At 41.1% G+C, this 20309-nt stretch overlaps 2 protein-coding genes across 2 annotated transcripts in view; one reads left to right on the forward strand and one right to left on the reverse strand.

The window, feature by feature from the left end:
• The window catches only part of rasgrp3 (RAS guanyl releasing protein 3 (calcium and DAG-regulated)), a 33379-nt gene extending 31053 nt beyond the window's left edge, over positions 1-2326 (forward strand). Inside the window, exon 17 of the mRNA XM_085800909.1 lies at positions 318-2326. Coding sequence (XP_085657035.1) covers positions 318-326 — 9 coding nt within the window. The 3' untranslated portion in view covers positions 327-2326. The remainder of the gene's footprint in view (positions 1-317) is intronic.
• On the reverse strand, positions 2216-15210 carry LOC146973889 (cadherin-1-like). Its single transcript, XM_085800902.1, has 18 exons — positions 14891-15210; positions 13664-13778; positions 11467-11555; positions 10848-11147; positions 10350-10490; positions 10090-10245; positions 9652-9796; positions 9052-9224; positions 7667-7795; positions 7355-7540; positions 6051-6295; positions 5125-5267; positions 4903-4994; positions 4653-4785; positions 4342-4566; positions 4123-4253; positions 3305-3448; positions 2216-3149 (listed from the first exon to the last, which is right to left on the reverse strand). Exons 1-18 carry the CDS (start codon positions 14939-14941, stop codon positions 2937-2939), a joined length of 2811 nt encoding a protein of 936 aa, XP_085657028.1. The 5' UTR covers positions 14942-15210; the 3' UTR covers positions 2216-2936.
• Between the last annotated feature and the right edge of the window lie 5099 nt (positions 15211-20309).

Consider the following 20309-nt stretch of genomic DNA (forward strand, 5'->3'; position numbering starts at 1 on the left):
GGCTGACAGGAAGTTAGCCAAAACGACCGTATCGCTTACTTCTGCTTCAAGCATGAAATACTGAATTTATCATTTATAACACATGGATACTCATTAACAATGTAGTTTATAAACACAGTTAAAAATGTTTTACTCATCATTGATAAGCACTAACTTTATTCATAAACTACATACTAATGAGTATTCATGTGTTATAAATGAAGAATTCAGTATTTATTAATGCTTAATTGTGTGTACTCATTATAAAGTGTTACCCAAGACCTTCATGGAGTCATGTAAGATCCACTGTTCTATCATGTGTCTCTTCTTCCCTCCAGGACAGCTGACTTGGTGAGGACCAGTCCCGTAGGTCCAGAAACCCACTGGTAGCAGGAACCAGGAAGCTCTTCTCTCTGGGGGAGGTGCTGGGCTGCCTGAGGCCCCCCCTCAGAGACCTGGAGTTATCATGTCCTCTCTAGACATCAGCACAGACAGAGCTACATGTGGCTGCCATCAGAAAGAGGAGCTCAGTGGACGCTGGACTGCTTACGCAGGCGTCAGGATCGCTGAAGAACTCAGTGTGGATTTAGGTCCAGGATGTCCGTAAAAGCAGCACTTGAAGGAGTGAGAAGAAACATTTTGCAATCCACAGAGGTTCAGTGGAATATTGCTGGTCAGTCACTTCACAACACCTCAGACTGGGGAAAGACAAATCCTGGAGCAGAAACTGTGTCTGCCTGATCTGAGGACAGCTACACGTTGTAGTTAGAAGAAGCTTCATGCATGTAGAGAGTGTGGAGAAGTTTGTGTGTGGACCTGCAAATACAGAGAAGAACAAATTGAAAGTGAACATGAAGGGCATTCGACCTACAGGACACTGGTATCAGAGAATCCTGTGGATGAACGATTCTGCAAAACATACATGTCAAGAGGAGAATTAATTTGCTTCTTGTCTTTAATGACATTTAACATGTTTTCAATGTCACATGATTTATGTGTCGAGTCAAATACAAGTGTATAACTGCTGCTGTGTTGTCAGGTTAGGTTCACTTTATTGAACTCAAAGGGAGATTAGTTTTGCAGCAGAGTTCACATAACTACAAATGGATGATATAAAAAACGAAGCAACGTTAAACAAATAACACAGCCAGGAAATAGAATGGAAATAATACATTCTAAATACGAATAAACAAAGTGGAATGTGCTTAAGAGCAAATAGGCCAGGATAAGTGCAAAGGACCAGTAATAACTGATTACTATCCAGAGGCCAACAGCTGGAACGCCCAGAGAAGAGAAGAGATGGTCAGGACTGAGTGACTGGAAGGTTGGCCTGGTTCCTCCCTGGAATTTTGGTGGCAGTGGAGACAGATTTATGTTTCCAAACCAGGCAATAATACAAGAGGTTAAACTAGATTCAATAAAACCTTCACAAAAGAGTCTTCGTCTCAGCAGAAACATTAAAAATATGTGTTGTATTCCGATTCAGACCAGACACTGAAACTATGTCAGTGCTATGTGACATTGGTGTCTCACTTAGTATAAACGGCCCCCTGCCGGACAACACATACGTTTTCTGTCATGAGCATAAATTCAGGAGAAAAGCAAAGTAAACACATAAAACAAGCCAGTAGAATTTGTATCTCTAGCTGTCAAGTAAAGGGAAACCTAATAAAATGTAAAGATTCATTCTTGTTAAGTTAATTCAAGATATTCATGTTAAAACTGAAAGTAAGTGAAAAGAGCAGCAGTGTGTGTCTGTGTAGTCGACCATCAGATGCAAACACAGGTGATTCTGACATGAAAAGACGGTAACAGATGGTTCTGGCCTGGAGAGGTGACAACAGGTGGACAAAACAAAAAGCCCTGGAATCAAGTTAGATGCATCAGAGGACTGATGACAGGTTCTTCACATCACTTTGGATGAACATGATCCTGTTGTGTTTTCATCAGGACAAAGCAACCAAGTGACCTCCACATGAAGGTGACATCAAGCTGTCGTTCATTTGTTGTTGTATGTTGCATCATGTGGACAGGGAAACTGGAGTCAAACCTTTTTGGGGGCCTGGTGTACTGTCTCTACAGGGTTTGTGGGATACTTATTGTTGGATTTCTTTTTTATTAATTTATTTTAACAGAACTGTTGAAACAACAGTGCTACTGTTGTTTGAGTCTGGATGTCTGATGTACTTGGGAGTGAAAGATTTCTGGTGAAATAAAAGACCATTCAGATTCATCATTGTATTAAAATAGTTTTATCAAAGTTTAAAATCAACAGTGTCATGTAGAAACTGAAACGTTAAATGCATAAAGTATTTGACATTGTAAAGTAATAAAGATATCAACTGAACAGATGCCTACCAATCATTTTTAAAAAGCATTTATTGATAACTCGTTGACCACAAGCTGGCTACCTGAATTTCATCTTGATTGCTCATTTTCAAACATAGGTACAAAACAACAATAATAAACTATAGCAGTAGTGTAAACTACACAGAACAAGTAGCACACTTAACCGAAATTACACAAATGTTACCAGTGCAACTGTAAGCATATATGTCTGTGTCCTGTGTCCCCCAGTAAACCGAAACGCAGGCTAAAATATCACAATCCAGACATCAGCATGGAGACTGAAGACGAGGCTCCACGAACAAACACAAAGCATTTTTAGTCTTTATCCTCAAGTCAGACAGGGATCCAAGAGACTGACACAAAGAGCCTCGGCATTCACAACAGAAACTTCTGTACAAAAGTAAATTAAAAAAAAACATCCTCTGGCTTTGAGCGGTGGCTTCTAACTGCCACAAACTGAACCGCAAAGAAAAACACATCTGAGGTCTAACCGATGGTCTGAGATCAGCTTCCCTGGGATGTTTCATTTATCAGTTCATGCTTACATTACTTAGCATTCACACAGCCACACGTGCATCCACCTTCACACTGATTATTCTTTGGTACGTTTACAGCATGTCGTCCTCTCCTCCTCCGTACATGTCGGCCAGTTTCTTGAAGCGGGGCCCCCACTCGTTGAGGCAGTCGTAGTCCTGGTCTCCGCTGCTCGACGAGTTCAGAGAGGAGAGGCTGCCCGCGTCCGAGCCGCCGCCCTCGTAGTCAAACACCAGCAGGGAGTCGTAGGGGGGCGCCGTCGGGTCGTTGTCGGCTGCCTTCAGGTTCTGAGGGAGGAGCAGGAGATTGTTTCACAGACAGTCTGTCATAATGCTCACTCATACTTATCGTACAGTCTAGATCACTGGGATATGTCTGTGAGTGGAGCAAGTGGTTGTCAAGGAGATGATGTAAACAGTGGCTTCTGAATTTTCTGACTTACATCATCAATGAAGTTGCCTATATCCTCTGGGTTGGCAGGGCGAGGCCGGTACTGAGGAGCCGGCATGAAGTTGGGCACCACGTCATTCCTGAAGACCTCAGGCCGGTTGTCCAGACCACGGTGGAGAACGCTCAGGTCGTAGTCCTGACAGGAAACACATGGTCACACATGAGATGCTGCACCTCCCATATACATATATAATCACTGCTATGATAGTTTGTCATACACTACTCACAAAAAGTTAGGGATATTTGACAAGAATATCCCTATAAAAAGTTCATGCTACACTGATATATAAGTAGAAGGATGTAATGGTAATTTCTTTATCTCAAACAAAAGCTAACAACAGTGGTGTTGTCTTGGTCTCATGATGTCAACATGTGAACATGGTGGAGAGAAGAGGGAGAGAGAAGAGGACTGTATACAAATTGTCATTGAACCAGAACATTTAGTCTTAATCAGACGGTGCTTGTGATTTTTGTGGTTACCGTAATAACAACATGTTATTCAATAAGTACTGAAACATTGAACAATTGGATATGTGCATTCAAAAGTTTAGAGAAGGTTAAATTAAGTTCACCTGTAAAGGTTATAGTGCATTTTAGGTGCATTCTGAAATGTAATCCAAAAGCCAAACATCCCTAACTTTTTGTGAGTAGTGTAAACTGAGACCCAATCACCAAATTTGAAGAAGTTCCCTCACTGTGACCTTTGACCACCAAAATCTAATCTGAATCTGAGAATGGGACAGATTGACAGCACAAAAACTCTTCTGGCTCTGGCTGTAGCGGACAAAGAGAAACTGTGTGTTCAGCTACCTGATCATCCTCACCACCTCCCTCCTCGTCATAATAGTAGATGTTGTCTCTGATGTCATCGTCCTGCAGCAGAGGCTCCTTCTTCTCCACTCTTCTCCGTCTGGCAAACAGCAGCAGCAGCAACGCCAGCACTGGAAGAGAGCAGAGCTTGGTTAGCACTGAACTGACAACAGATCTGGGGGGGTTCAACCTCCAGCTAAAATCAAACAGCAGACTCACTGAGCAGCAGCAGGATGCCTCCCAGGATTCCCAGGATTAAGGGCACGCTAGCAGCAACAGGACCATCTCTAATCCCTTGACATACGACGTCTTTCCCAGTGCAGGAGCACACTTTGGCCTTGATGGTGCAGGCCTGCCCCAGGTCCTGGTTGTCTTTAACGGTCAGCTGCAGATTGTAGTCTCCCTCTTCCAGCTCGGTGGCTAAATTAAGAATGATGCCCGTTTCTGCAACAAAGAAAAACAGATTAACATCTCAGGATGTCTGCATGAACAAATCTGGATTTTGAATGACTGGACATGACTGTACGTACTGGTGTCATTCATCCTGGCGGTCCAGTTGGTCTTTGTTTGGCCCTCTAAACTGACTGAGTATGGTGCAGCGAAGCCTGGTCCATCTTTATCCAGCACTGTCAGCAGCAGAGGAGCCGGGTCCTTGCTACACACCTGAGAAAACACAGTCAGAGTCAACCTGCTGCTCCTCACTTTGACCCTGAGGTCAGCATCTTATTAAAGGATTTGGCCTCTCTAAACACCACACAACAACTGTGAGACGAGACCCACCATGATCACACGCTCCTCGATGGAGGGTGCATTGTCATTGACGTCCTCAAGCTGAATGATCAGCGTTCCAGTTCCTGTGGCTGGGACGTCGGCTGAGATGACGCACACAAAACAAAACACTCAAATCTGTGTTCATATTGACATTAATATTTTTTATGTGCCACATGAGCTTAAAGTGTGAAGTGTGTTAACCTTAATCTCAGGTTAGTGTGTTTCACTTACCGTTGTCGTACGCTCCAATGAGAGCTGTGTATCGGTTTTCCTTGACAAAGTGGGACTCTCTGTCCATGGGGTTCTTCACCTTGATCAGACCTGTGTCCTTGTCCACGTTGAGCCAGCCGGCAGGGTCACTGATTATTTTATACCTGGACAGTCACAGAGGAAATCATGTCAACGCTGAGCAAACAGGATCGTTACAATAAAGCTCCACTGTATACAGTGAGTTTTTTTAATTGCCCGTTTATTCGGTTGGGGCGGTGGCTTGGTCTTGATTCTGTGGCGCTGCACCACACATTGGTCTACGTATGGGAAACAATAGGTGTGTGTTTGAGTAAAATGATCGTTTTTGTTTAATTCTATAAACTACTGATAACAATTTCTCCCAAAAATTACAACTGGTCAAAATAACAAAAAAAGATGCAGTGTTTTCAGACCTCAAATAATAGAAAAAAAGTTGATATTCATTTTTAAACAGACCACTAATGTTTTAATTTAGGAAGAGTTCAGATTAATATTGATGGAAATTTCCATTTTAATCCTGCAGCAGCAGTGATTGTTTACCGTTTTACTGATTATTTACTGATGCATATGTTATAGTTCTAAGACATTTTTTGTGTTTTTTATTTGGAAAAGTACCGAAAAGTATCGAAAAACATGTTGGTACCGATACCGGTACCAAAATGTTGGTATCATGACAACACTACCCACACCACACCACACGCACACCTTTTTTAAAAATTGATTGATCCGTGGACCGCTTGTGTGCCGATCCGTGGAGAGCGATCGGAACGGATCAACCGTGATACGTTGCACCACTACTTATAATATTTCAATTTCCTTTCCTGAAGTTTGGTAAAACGTAAGTGTGTTGTTTAAAGGGTTAGGTTTCACTGTGGGATTCACAAAGGGCTCTTTTCAGAGTTACTTACATGACTGTCTGTTTTTGTGCAATATCGGGGTCTGAAGCAGTGTACTGGATCACAGGATCGTCAATGGGGAGGTCCTCCTTTTTGGACACAATCTTCGTGACTGGATCAAAGATGGGAGCTTCATTGACGTCCTTTACAGTCACCACCACTGTGGCGGTGGAGGTGGCCAACGGGGTGGCAAAGGGAACTTCATTCTCCACTGCGATCAACAGAGTGTGCGTCATGCTCTTCTCAAAGTCAAGACCCTGGGGTAGGGAGTGGAAGAAGAATATTGATTGATTGATTCATTCATTCATTCATTCATCAAAGATTATTCTGATGTGCAACCAAAATCACACATTAGGTCACAGAAGAACAAACAACTATGATAGAAAACACCTGTTGTACACTATTATTTATTTATATTAAAGCTAGTTTGACCTCATCACAGAGCTGCTACTTGTTTCTCAGAGGAGAATGGACCATTGCCTGAATTATTCACAACTGCAAGCGCTAATACAATGTAAACAGGTGAGCTGTGGAAAAATGTTGCCCATTCAGAGGAAACTGGCTATAAAGACCTAAATTGTTTTTGCATCAGGCTGTTACTTGTTATCTTTTAAAGCATCTACAAAGAACTTTCATTTTGTGTTGATTTTTGCGACCCCCTGTGGACAAAAGCGGTAGCGTTTTACCAGAATGAAGACGGCATTTCCCATGGGCTGTAGCGCGTATTGTCGTAAATATATAGTGCCGTAAATCGTTTTGTTGGTGGACAGACCCGACCACTGCCTTCGGAAGGTAAAGGAGTTACACTATTTAGAAATGGCTTATCTTCCCACCAATGGCTTCATTTGCTGTTGTAGGCCACACAGAGACTTTTGCATATCTAGTTAAAAGTTCTTTGTAGGGGCTTTAATTTATGAGATTTTACATACCTACTCTATTTATTTTGTACTTAAGTTGTTCTGTAAAACCTGAAAACTTTCAACTGTTAAGATTTATAAGTTTATTTATTTATCTTTTTTAAATTCTATATTTCATTATTTAGAATTGATCAAAGAATTTAGTGTGTGTGTTCTCCTGCAACACTCAAAGCTTTTGACTGGTCATAATTAAGATGTATTTTATATTTTTAAGTACAGTTTTATACTGTTCTATGGTATATTTGTCTTGTTCAACTTCTGACTGGAGATAATATTCAAACCAAAATTTAAGTGAAGATTTCAACGTCTGTTGAACTGCTGACATGAACACGCTGCTTTGCTTCATGTGCTTAAACAATGAACAGTAGCTCGTATAATGATTCCTGTGTTACTTCCTACCTTGATAGTTGTGATGATTCCTTCCTGTTTGTTAGTTCCTGTGGTCACGTTAAAATGTCCACCAGGATCACCATCAACGATTTTGAACTTGGCGTTCCAGGCTGGCGAGTGTGGGTCATCGTCATCTGTTATTGACATCACAATGATCTGAGCGTCCACCTTGTTCTCTTCTACTATCGCCTCATACTGTGAGAATGTAAGGGGTGAGTTAAAAATGAGAGCATTTAAGACAGAATTCCTGCTGATTGAACAATTGATTTTCAGAAAAGGGGTTTAACATTTACTAACACATTACAAGTATGTTGTACTTACAGAGGTCTGAGTGAAACGTGGGGGATTGTCGTTGCTATCCGTTACGGTAAGGATTACGTTGCAATGTCCAGTCAACCCCTCTCCAACCATGTCTGCTGCCTGGACCACCAGGGTGTACTTTGGGTTTTTCTGTTGGACGAAACATGCAATGACATTAACTCATCAGCTGGAAGGCTTGAACATCATGCTGTCCTTTTTTAGTTAACGCATTAATGGGCTCTATGCACAGCTCCACTACTTCCTGAACTTAATGCTTCTCCTTTGTTTCCTGTCTTACATTATTGGACAAACTGATTAATCTGGGTGTGTCTGAGTAGTCACAATGGCCAGACACACCTGGATTAATCAGTTTGTCCAATAATGGAGCCCATTGCGATGTGATTAGACCCATTTCGTCCTCTACTGTCCCACACTCCAGTCCAGTAGGTGGCAGTAAGGCAGCTTCAAGTTGGTTGCCATTCTGCTGCTACTGCATCTGCACTTCCTGGCTATCTGGAGGCAGCTGGACCCAAGGGGGTAGATCGGACTACACGTAGGCGTAGCTCACAGTCGGCCATATGAGGACGGGCAACTTGCTCTGACTCTGGCTGCAGTTACAGTGCAGTAGATAGGTGATCCAGTCATCTGCACTAAAAAAACGATTCATAACTCTGTGAAAAATAAATCAGTATGTAGCTATTACTTTAACTATTTGCATAATGTCACTATAATGTTACTTTTACAAAAAAAAATACATTAAAATTATCCGTGATTCTAAATATGCTGCATCATAACTGCATAAACGTTCATAAAAATCAAACCGTTTTGAAATCGGACAAAAACTGAGCAAGTTATGGTCATTATAGCAGAACATGCACCATAGGCTTAATGCTCTGAAGGAGAGAGTTGCCCGTCCCAAGATGGCCGCCGTACTGGCTACGCTTTGTCATTGGGAAACAGCTGCGGGTGAGTCATCTAGTTCTTATATATATCTATGGCTGGACCTTCCTGGCTGAGAATCTGTATCTTCAGGTGTTGTTTCCTGCGTTAGGTTCCTTGTTTTAACCATTTTTGTCTCTGAAGAACTTTCAAATGTTCTGGCTTTATATAGACACCAAGCACGGCAACAAATTGTGTCTTTTAATAAAAACCACAAGCTTCATTAGTGGATCACTGGTGACAAAATTAACCAATACTCAAAATGTCTTATGTATTTTTATGGGACCAATCAATTTGAAGTTTTTAATGGCTTTTTTAGGATTTGTTTATTATTTTGGCTGTGACGGCACTAAAAGAAATTGCACTTGAAGACCTAAGAGTGGTTCTTAATTCAATATTTCACAAATGCATTGGGTGTCTGAAAACCTTTTCCCACAGGAAGACATGACAGGGTCTTAAAGCCTCACCTCTCTGTCCAGCCCACCAGCATTGACTCTGATGCCTCCACTGACTGGGTTGATGGTAAACAGGAAGTCAGAAGGCAACTGTGGAGTCTGGCTCATTATACGGTAGCGGATATCCGAGTTGTCAGAATTTGGGGCGTCAATGTCTGTGGCTGTAACCGTGATCACCTCAAAACCTAGAGAGGGGGAATTCAGAGGTTTCAGTACATGTTACAGTAGGTCTTACAGGGTTAATATGAACCAGATTATGCTCTAGCATATCAATACTTGTTAAAGTCAATCCAGAGTTAGCAAAGAAGGCCCAACAAAAAACACCACTTATAAAACTCCTATAAAGACTATGATAACCTTGTCACTCACTTATATTTCTAGTATTTTCACCAAGAGATTCACCTCTCAGTGATTGGCTGTGTAGCTTGACATAACCAGTGCTGCCAACTAAATTGGTTTAGGCTCAGTTACATTCGTTCGAGTCAGGACTGGCACGTCCATTGTCTGGAGGCTCAGGACACATTATTAGCTCTGTCCAGACATGTGGTGTTTAATGTGAAGCATGACGTTTAACAAAAACATACATTTACTGATTTTTTGAACTAACAATACCTTTTGCTGAGGCCTCAGGAACATTTCCCAGGTAGGTATCTTGAGAGAAAACAGGCTTGTTGTCATTCTGGTCGATGACATTCACAACTATTTCCATAGGTTCCTCAGCATTTCCTGAACCCTCTGCCACAGCATGAGCTTGAAACTGCACACAAGGAAATACATTTGAATTATACACACTATATATGCAGGAATAAACAGACTGGTTATGTCTTGTTGACTTGGATGAAGTAAATGTATATCACAATAAAGTGTGCAAAAAATAAAAGTCTGAATACTTTCTGGTTACTGGTAGTTAAGTGTAGTTAAAAGTTAAGTATAAAAGGGCTTTTGAAGGAAAACCCAAGTACAAAATGTTCTCAGGTGGGTTTTCCTATGAATCCTGTCTAATCCTAAAAAGGAGGAAAAAGGTGCATAAAACTGAGGTTGGGGTCTTACCATGTACTTGGGCACCATCTCTCTGTCCAGTGGCTGTGTGACATACAGAATACCAGTGTCTCTGTCCATGGTGAAAAGGTTAACAGGAGGCTGATCAGCTCCTGGGCCAGTGATGCTGTAATGAATCTTCTTCACTTTGTCTTCATTAGAGCGAATCTGCACAAACACAGCAGGTGTCAGTTATAGCAGCCATTACTGCAAGAAATCAACTCAGTTCAAAATCAAATTCTCAATCACAAGGGACCTGTGGTTCATCTTACTTGAGATACTTTGAGGGGATAGGGTCCTCTGTCGTTCTCAACAACAGTGAGGGCAGGAATAACCCAGTCTCTCTTCCTCCTCCTCAGACCATCACCAGACTTAGGGAAAACCAGAAGAGGCACCGGTGGATCTGCTGCAGCCTAGGAAAACATGCACATATTTAGAAACACTCACAGAAACAAAGCAACTGCAAAGAAATGGTCCAATCTTACGACCTTCATCATGGCTTCAACATTTAACCTTCAAATGGTTTATCATAAGATGAGGATACTGTCCAAGCTGTATGCCTGTTCATATCCTCCGCCATGGCCTTTTCATCTTTATGTGCCATTTTTTGCCTTTGCCTAATTTGCTGTGACTTGGTACAAGATTGAGTCATGAAAGTTGTTTCCATAACTGATCTCACTCACTCTTTAACAGAATGAATTGACCAAACTTTGTGAAGCCTGAGCCCTGATTTTTCATTCATGCCTCTTTAGCAGCGTTCCTAATCATACCTCTGTTTTACTAGTGGGCTCCACTTCAGTTAGGTGCTGCTGATTCTGTTGGTGTTTGTGGTTTCTGTGATGATGCTCAACATTTTGGTGGTGATTCCCATTGTGGTCCCCATGGTGATTCTCATGTTGGTTCCCATTGTGGTCCCCATGGTGGTTCCCGTGGTGGTTTCCATTGTGGTTCCCATGGTGGTGTCCAAGGTGCATCACCGTGACTGGAACAGTCATTTTACGACCTTGTGAGTCCCAGGAGTGGACGAAGAAGTCCAGGTGGCCTTCATGAAGAGCTACAGGTCTGTTTACCTGCAGGGAAAAACACATCAGTGAAGGCTGAAATGCTCCAACACTTGACTTTTGACGGTTTCTTATCCATGTTGCATTTAAATGCACTTTACATTTGAACAGTTTCTGCTTTTGACCCAGCCTTAGTGGAAACCCACGACATTGTATTTCAAACTGGTGTGTCTCCTGAAGAATGAGCCATACTTTAACATACTTTCTTATTTGTATGACCCCAAAACATCCATTATTGTGACTCCATGTGTAAAATAAAGTGTGAGGATTTTAGGGGCAAGCGTCAGAATTTACAATTTTGGATTCAGGCCTCTCAAACGGTACTCACCGACAATATGCCATCTGTCTGTAATGAAAAACGGCTGTCGTCACTTCTGAATAGGAATCTTGTGCGGTCTGTGCAGTCAGTGAAGCCCACTGGAATTAAACAGAAGAGACATTTATCAGAACTGCTGATCAGAACAGTGTACACAGTAGACCGACACATGTCTTCTACATACGTTTACCTCATGACTAGAAGCTTTGGTCATGTTTAACATGGACATCTGACACTGTTGTATTATACATGTGTGTGTCAGCAAATAAGGAGAAGCCTCATAGTTCCTCTTTAATTCTAATGTGCACCAGCCGCCGCCTGCATCGCCCCCCCTCCCACCCTTTCCCCTGCTGTTAGACCGGCCTCCCCTCCCTTCCCATGGTCCCATTGAGCTGGGAGGACTGGGTGGCAGACTGGTCTCAGTAATGTCCATTAGCTGGATGACAACATTCCACCTGTTCTCATCCATTCCACTCCACACTGCAATTTCATTATGTCCATGAATCAATGCAAATATAATACAGGCGCATCTCAATAAATTAGAATACAGCTGCCTGGTCAGCAGTCTTCTCCATGACAGTGCAGCTACTGAACCAGACTCAGGAAACCTCTGCAGGTGTTTGGACTGGAGTTACTCTGCTGATTAGAGTGTGACACCATTAGGTTACAATAGTGAACTGTTTCACTATATTCTAATTGTTTGAGATATTGAATTTGATTTTCATTACATGTAAGCCAATAATCATTACATTTAAAAGAAATAAAGACATGAAATATTTCAGGCTGTGTGTAATGAATCTATATAATATAATATACAAGATTTACTGTTTGAATTGAACGCCTGAAATAAATGAACTTTTCCATGATGTTCTAATTCACTGAGATAGACCTGCATATCGTTCTTTACTTTGCACTCGACTTGGGCTGTACAATGAAATATAGTTTGGTACTCAGAATTACTTCCAGTTCAATTCCATCAAAAACATATAACCCTATGTCTAGTAAAATAGCAAAACAGCTCTGTTAAAGCATAGCAGCATAGTGCACAACACATGCCACTAGAGGTCAGTCATGATTCAGGGAAATGGTGAAGAGGCTGGCAGCTGGTGGGAACAGAGTCTGTCTAACTTCGGCAGGTAAACAAATATTTATCGGTCATAGTAAATAAAGTTGTGCTGAATGCACAGCAAGGAAAACAGTCACCTGGCAACATTACTGACTGAGGGTTGACACAGTAAATATATACCTTTCTTATTTTTGAAAAAAACAAACAAAACACTTAACTCAAGGATGATCCATGGCTTTTGGACAGGCTCATATTAGGCTAAAAATCTAATTAGGTTAAAATTTTACAGTCAAGCTTTTTCCAACATGACTACCTTTAAATGAACATGGTAGTATGTGTCAGTGTGTGTTTCATTTGCCGTTGTGAAATAAAGTTAGGTGAAACATTAGTTTCAAGTATTTCTGTATTGATGAGAAATGACTGGCTGTGTCACCTCAGGCTCAGCCCCTCCAACCTTTTCCTGTAACTTCCCTCTTGCTTCAAGATAAGTAGGCTATGCACTTAGTCACACAAAGTACAGTGGTATACTCATGTCAACTTCTAGTTCACTTTGACTGATGTTGCAGTCCATCGGACATCAATGTTTTTCCAGTTTTTCCAGTATAAGCTGTTGCACAACCCTTTAAGCTTCAAAGCGTAAAAAAATGGTCCCTGGTTCATTAAGTATGGTAAATACACAACAATTAGTTGAATGACACTAGAAATAGTGACTGAATAAACAGATATGAGTGTTTCAGTGCAATGAAAGAAAAAAAAGACATGTAAAGACCTTCCTGTAGAATAACACAAACTGACTCAAAAATAAACATTATTCGTTCCCTCTCTCCCTCTCTATGTGACACTGCTGCTTGAAGAGCCAGGTCTGCAGAACAGGCTGAGGGACATTGTTTAGTCCTGCAGATAAGAGCATTACATGCAGTATGCAAGCTGAGGCATGAAGCTGCTGCAGGGGGATCCTGGGAAAACAGCAGACACCATGTGAGACAGAGCTGCACTTTACAACAGCTAAGAAATCGTATCTATGGCTGTAATTTGGGTTTAGCCGCTTTCCTGGCTTCCGATACCTGACAAACAGCAGCCAGTTTCACTCTGGTCTGTGAGCGACAGGCAGCAACAGAGAAGTGCTTCCTGGATTGTTCTTACCTCTGCCCAGTCTTGTGCCCTTCCTCAGATGCTTCCTGGCCACTTTGAAAATCAACATGTCCGATTCAAATCCAGGTGCACATGTTGGCTCCTCAGCAGAAACCGAAACTGAGGCCTAGGTGAGGAAAAAATGCATTTCAGTCAATCACAATCCAGATGTAGGGAGAAAGTGGACTTAAGTTAGAGATTGTATTTCATATTTCTGTCATAATGACAACACAAACTGTCCCATTGCTCTTGCCTTATTCAGCAAAAAAGACACACCACCTTCTAGCCCAAAATAAGCCTGCACTGAATCTGACCCATTTATTTCCACATCTGGGCAGATTTTGGCTGTTTCAGTACAGTTGTGGTTATATTGGTCAAGATACAACTACTATTTGACCACCAAGGAAAGCAATTGTTTATTCATATCACCTAACTGATTTTGTATGTTTCACACAAGTATGGTCAGGTGGATTTATTAGCTATGAGCTATTCATTAGCTATGTGGAGCATGATGTGGAGGTAGCCTTAGCATATTCCCGTTAAGTAAATGTTCACCCATTTTCTGGTCCGTGGCTCATTTAGTGGCTTTGTGTGGCTTTAATTCGTCATTTTATAAATGGTCTTTTCAAATACAATGAATATATAAACACAGAGACGAAGCAGATCCACCAAACAAATCGAAACGCCTCAATCGAAATCAACCTGCTGATGACGACATCAACTGAACAAGGGCGAGGCCCGCCAACACCACCAGCTCCAAATCCTCTAAAAATGGCGATGTTTACTTTTTAATGAATGTGTTTAAATGTGTTTGGGGCATGCCCCAAACACATTTAAAAATGATACGGTTGTAAAATTTACCACGGAAATGAGTCATAATTCAAAAACGGATGTTCAAACGTTATGTTCACAATGCACTGCTCTTAAAACATTATCACCCCCCCTCTTCCACCCCCCCTCCGGCCTCAACATGGAGCCTCGACAGGTAGAGTGCAGAAAAGTACTGGCTTCAGGTTTAACTTCAATGAAAGAAAAACTGGGGCAATAAGTTCGATGCAGAAGTGGCACCAAACAGAAAGGGCCTCCAATAACATTTTTATGTGATTTAAATATAGGCAAAGAGCAAGTCAGGGTAGGAAATTATTACTGTAATTAGAGCTTTAAAAAAAAGTTAAACACGACGGAACAGGGTAAGTTAGACGCCGCCTCCCGAGTCTCAACGACAGCCAGAAATCTCACCTGAAAAACGGCGATTAAAATCCCCACAACCACGAACCGAGTGGTCCCCATCTGTCTGTTACTCCTCACACGGTCCACCTCTCTATGAAAGTTTTTTTTTTTTTTTTTAATCCTCCACAAATCGTCGAAGTCGTCGTCCTTTCTTTGTCCCGTGTGTCCTGGAGGAAGTTACGGTGGCTGAATGAGTTCAGCTGGACGAGTCGCAGCAGGTACTTCCAGCCGGTGACGTCAGCTCACAGGTGTGCGGGTTCCGTGTTCCTCACATGGTCATGAAGGCTGAACACACCTGAGGACAGATACCGCTGGTTTCACCCACTTCCTGCTTATACATGACCAGCAGATAAGCAGATATAGGACTCGGTCACTACGCTGCCCGGCCAGTTGTTAGACAACAAGCTGTGTCAGCTGCATTTACCACTTCGTCTCATTTCCTCTAACTGACAGTCACTGACCAACCCGACCATCTCTCTCTCTCTCTCTCTCTCTCTCCCTTTACCCCCGTCCACACACACACACACACACACACACACACACACACACACACACACACACACACACACACACACACACACACACACTCTCTGTTAACTCTAACCATGTTTCCAAAACTTTTTTCTTTTTATTTGTGAGGCTATTAAACCAACTTAACTTAAAGGTGTTATGTAACAATAGGCTAATAATTATAATAACAAACTTTATTTCTATAGAGTAGCCTACTTATCAAACAATACAAAATGCTTAGCAGAGAACATGAGGAAAACAGCTAAAACAAGAAAATAAAATCACAAGTGATCAAATTAAACATTAAAATGACAATAAAACTGACGTTGTTTAGAAACAAACAGGTAAATGTCAGTGGGAAACAGAGCCAATCAGCAACTTCGGTAAAATCAGGATATGCTACATGAAATAAATGTGTTAACCTAGAGAAAATCACAGTGTCTCTCTAATATAAATGCCAGAGCAAGTTTCAGGTCCCACATTTTCATACATATAGTGTAAAAGAAGAGAGAGGCAGATTAATGATGTCATGGGACACAGATTTTAGGCATGACGATCTGATGTCTGGTTCTATTTACACAATACACAGATTAGTCACACTGCTGGGCTCCATGGTTCTCCCTACTGGAGTGATAAAAACAGAGGGAGCTGATAGTAAGGTTGTCCGTGTATGCAACATCTCATAAATAATGGACTAAGAGTCACTAGTACACAGAGCCTTATTAACCATTTAAAGTGCTCATTGAAGTCTCCAGGGTGATACACATCAATAACTAAACCCAAAGACAAGAGCACTTCCTTCATCCATCCATCCTTGTTCCCCTGATTGTCTGGACATCAGCTGACTGAAGGTTGACTGTTGCACAATGCCCTGATTTGCAGTCCAAGTTTCTAAACTGCAGTAGCCTCCTTTAAACAGAGCCATGGCTGGTTGATAAGACTTCATTTGAATGAAAATGAAAATTATGAAAATTATGTTAAATAATGTTAACATTTGCATCGCAAAAACTTAAGAGAGAGCTGCTCTAATTTATGAATCCAACAAATATCTTTGTTTTATTCATCTTAAAAAAATGTATTGAGCATTTTTGTTGCATTATTCATGCCATTTATTTTTAACACTTATAACTGAATTTACTTAAACTGAAGAAGAAAGTAGTAAACACTGGATAAAACTATGTTTGTTCCACCCTTTTTTATGAAAAATATTTGCAGGTCATCTTGCTGTATTTTTTATGAATTGAAAGATAAAAATTGATAAGATAAAAGAAGATTGATGTAGTAAAAGTAGTTGAAATTTCAACTTTAACTTTTTGTCAGAGAGGTGGAGCCACAGTTTGTTTATCAGGCTTTGCTCTGTGTGGAGACAAAATAAGAAAGATATTGTGTCTCCTCTAAATTTCTCTGTTTTGGAGAAGTAGAGAAGCAATGAGAACAGCTGTATGGTGAATTCAGCTATTAAAATAATGTATAGCAAAGAGAGGAGGAACAAACAGACCTGAGTGATATACGTAGCCTAAGTGATGTTGTCAGTTGTTTACAGTGACTCCTCAGCAGTTTTTACAGTATTATGTCCTCAAAATATCTGTGAAATACTGTCAGGAATGGATCATACAAGGAACAAGAGACTATATTGTCTCAACACAACGGATCCCTTAAAAAAAAAAAAAAAAAAAAAAACACATCAAGAGAACTGTGAAATTGTACTGGTCAGGATTTAGATAAGTAACATTTCCACATGTGTTGTGTGTACGTAAACGTCTTCAAGCTTCAGAGTGAATGAGAATGAAAGAGGGGGGATTTCTCACAGAGCAATTATGTGATGTTATCTTTCACTCTGCTCTTCCATCAGTCATCTGTCCTTCCCCGCAGACTGACAGAGGGATGTGAGGGCAGAATAAAGGGTGGTCAGTTTACAGTGGCCACCACTTAGCCAGTGAGGAGCATCAATGTGGGATAGAGAGGGAAGGAGAAAAGAAAAGAGGAAGGAGCAACGGATGGAGGGGTCAGTGATGAAAGAGGGCGGTATTAGATTACAAGCATAGTTGTCTTGAGTTTGAAGAGTGATTCAGTCCTTTAGGTCTGACTGCGGATGTAATCTTATCTCTGATGACTATGTGTAGAGGTTTTGGTCGAGTTTGACTACAATGCATAAATCAAACACGTTATGTGACTGACCATGGGATAGCACTTCAATAGGTGGAACTCATGTAGCATCATGTGTGCAGAGAAAGAAAGTGGCTGTGACCTTTGGAGTTGCTGCACATTGGTAGAATATCTTAATGGAAACACACAACACTAGCCTTACTGTGATCTAACTCCAAAATGAAGCACGCAGAGCAGAGCTACTCATAAAAGTTGGGGGGAAAAATTAAAGCAGAAGTAAGCAGAATGTTTGTGTTAATATAAGTCTTAAATAGGCTAGTTATATCTTCCGACAGCAATCACTTACATAGAGTGTTTGGTCCGAAACACGGGTCTGTCAGTCACTCTGCTCTGCTGTAAGCTGAGGAGAAAACTTTCCTTGTATCCTACAACCTTTATCCAATGAGGAGAGAGAACGGCATAAAGGGGCGGTCCTCTCTGTGTGTGCAGCCAAGGGATGCGCGTGAATGTGGTGACGTAGGGACGAGGGCGGGGACTGCTAACTCCATCGGCTGACAAGAAGTTAGCCAAAACCACCGGATCGCTTACTTCTGCTTTAAAGGGATAGTTCACCCAAAATTGAAATTTCACTCATTATCTACTCACCCTCATGTCGACTAAGGGCTGGGAGAAGTTTCAGAGTTATCCGTGGCTTCTCTGAGTTACAGGGGGTCTCGGCATAGCATGTCCATATAACGGTTGCAAATGGATACCAACTGTCTTCACACCAAAAAACATCCAAATACCTCCATGCTGCTTGTATGTAATGTCCGTCTTGTATTGAAGCCCCGAAATTGTCCCGAAAAAAATTAAATAAGTCTGTATTTCAAGCTTGTTTGTAGCGGAACGGACATTACATACGAGCAGCATGGAGGTATTTGGATGTTTTTTGGTGTGTCTTTTTGTTACGAAGACAGTTGGTATCCATTTGCAACCGTTATATTGACATGCACTGCTACGCCGAGACCCCCTGTAACTCAGAGAAGGCACGGAGGACTCTGAAACTTCTCCCAGCCCTTAGTTCACATGAGGGTGAGTAGATGAGGAGTGAAATTACAATTTTGGGTGAACTATCCCTTTAAAGCAAAGCATGGACAAGTACAATCTACGTATTATGGCATTGTCTTATGATAATTAAACACATACTATTTGTACTGTGTACTGTCACATTTTATGGGCTTTGTGATTGCAATGTCAGTCAATCAATTGGCTACCTCATAGTTTTAATCTGCCATTTTATCACACATTAGAATATGTAGGAGCCAATATTATGTTAAAGAAAGTTGATTTTTACTGTAGATTACTGCGTTACAGAAACCATCTTCTCACACACTCGACAACACACATGATGATGTGTGTAAACAGAAAGCAAGAGTGCACATTATAAAAAAGACATTCAAAGGGAAGTTTTCTCAACACCGCACTTCAGTATTTTAAAGTAAAAGTAAAATGCTGAACTACCTTGTTGACAGTTCGCACAATGTCTCACTTCCTTCGCAAAAGCTATCAAATATGGTTATGTTGAAAGTAAAATATTTCCCTGTGGAACTTAAGATTTAAAGCAGCATAAAATGGAAATGCGCAAATGCAGCAAGATTGTAGCCTCCTCAAATAGGCTACAACATGTGAATGTCATATTAACTTTAATCATAGCTAAAACAAATATTGAGCCTCCAGAACTCATGGATTTTAACATTATTCAATGACAGAATCTGTAAAAGTGCTTATTTCCTAAGTGAAAACAAAGAGTGTATCTCTTATAGACACTCAAATGAAATGGAAATGAAAAGCATGCTATTAGCTTAGCAAGAGGCTAAAGTTAAAAACTAGCTAAGATACAGTATAATGCACTAATCTACAATTCAATCTCCCCACTCATAGGGGAGGTCTATGTCTTAGTCACCCATAATAATTCAAACCCTGCAGGAAGCAGACTGTCTGCTCTACGGGGTGGTTAAAAAAATACCACAAAAGAGACAAAAAAAGACAAACTCCCAACACAGGAGTTTCTCAAACTGAAATGGGTCCAGTGTTTCCTGACATCTCAGTTTTAGGGAACTGAAAACTCCAGAGTAATATAGGCTAAATAAAGATGAAGACATGAGTTGCAAAACTAAAATGCAAATCATAGTGTGGACATCTTTGTGATTCAGGCTGAGTCTAAAGAGACATTCCTGTAAATCTCTCTCTCCTTTTTTAGATGCGTTCAACTGGTGTCAAACCAAGATTGCACAACAACACTGTAAAACCAGCTGGAGGACACGTCAATATGTTATGCATATGTCAAAGAATGAGACAGCAGTGCTTCAGTGGGGTTGTTAAGTTCCCTTTCCCACCAAAGTGACAAAAAGACGATTAAAAGTTTGAGCTTGTCTTTCTGTTCAGAACAATGTCATCTCATGCAGAGTCAGGGTACGAGGAGGAAACAACCTTGCAAACTGCAACAAATCCATCCCTCCTCACAGGTTAGAGCACCTGAACAATGTTGAAACCTCAATATGAGATGTTTACTCAGTGATTTTGTGTTTTAACAACTTAAATAATTTATTCTGAACCTGCGCTCACTCTTTCATCTCTGATTACAGTGATGGGTCTACAGTGTTAGTGCTCTGAGGTGTTTAGAGCAGGAAATGGGGCAGATTTGGCTGTTTACACCAATACCAGCCTGCACTGATAAGAGCCAATAAATCATAGCCAATAAATCATAGACAAAATCTCCCTAATACCCTGACCCTAAGCTAGCCTTGGCTGAGCTAGCCTTGGCTGAGTTTTT

This window comes from Trachurus japonicus, chromosome 15, assembly GCF_045865225.1.
Source record: "Trachurus japonicus isolate A0001 chromosome 15, Traja_1.0".
Classification (NCBI taxonomy): Eukaryota; Metazoa; Chordata; class Actinopteri; order Carangiformes; family Carangidae; genus Trachurus; species Trachurus japonicus.

Bases quoted from the DNA above. Each gene is read 5' to 3' on its own strand.
- LOC146973889 (XM_085800902.1), bottom strand. From the start codon at position 14,941: ATGGGGACCACTCGGTTCGTGGTTGTGGGGATTTTAATCGCCGTTTTT. The intron at 11,556-13,663 runs GTAAGAACAATC...GTTTAATTCCAG, and splicing joins GGGCACAAGACTGGGCAGAG to TGGGCTTCACTGACTGCACA. The intron at 7,541-7,666 runs GTAAGTACAACA...ACATTCTCACAG, and splicing joins CACGTTTCACTCAGACCTCT to TATGAGGCGATAGTAGAAGA.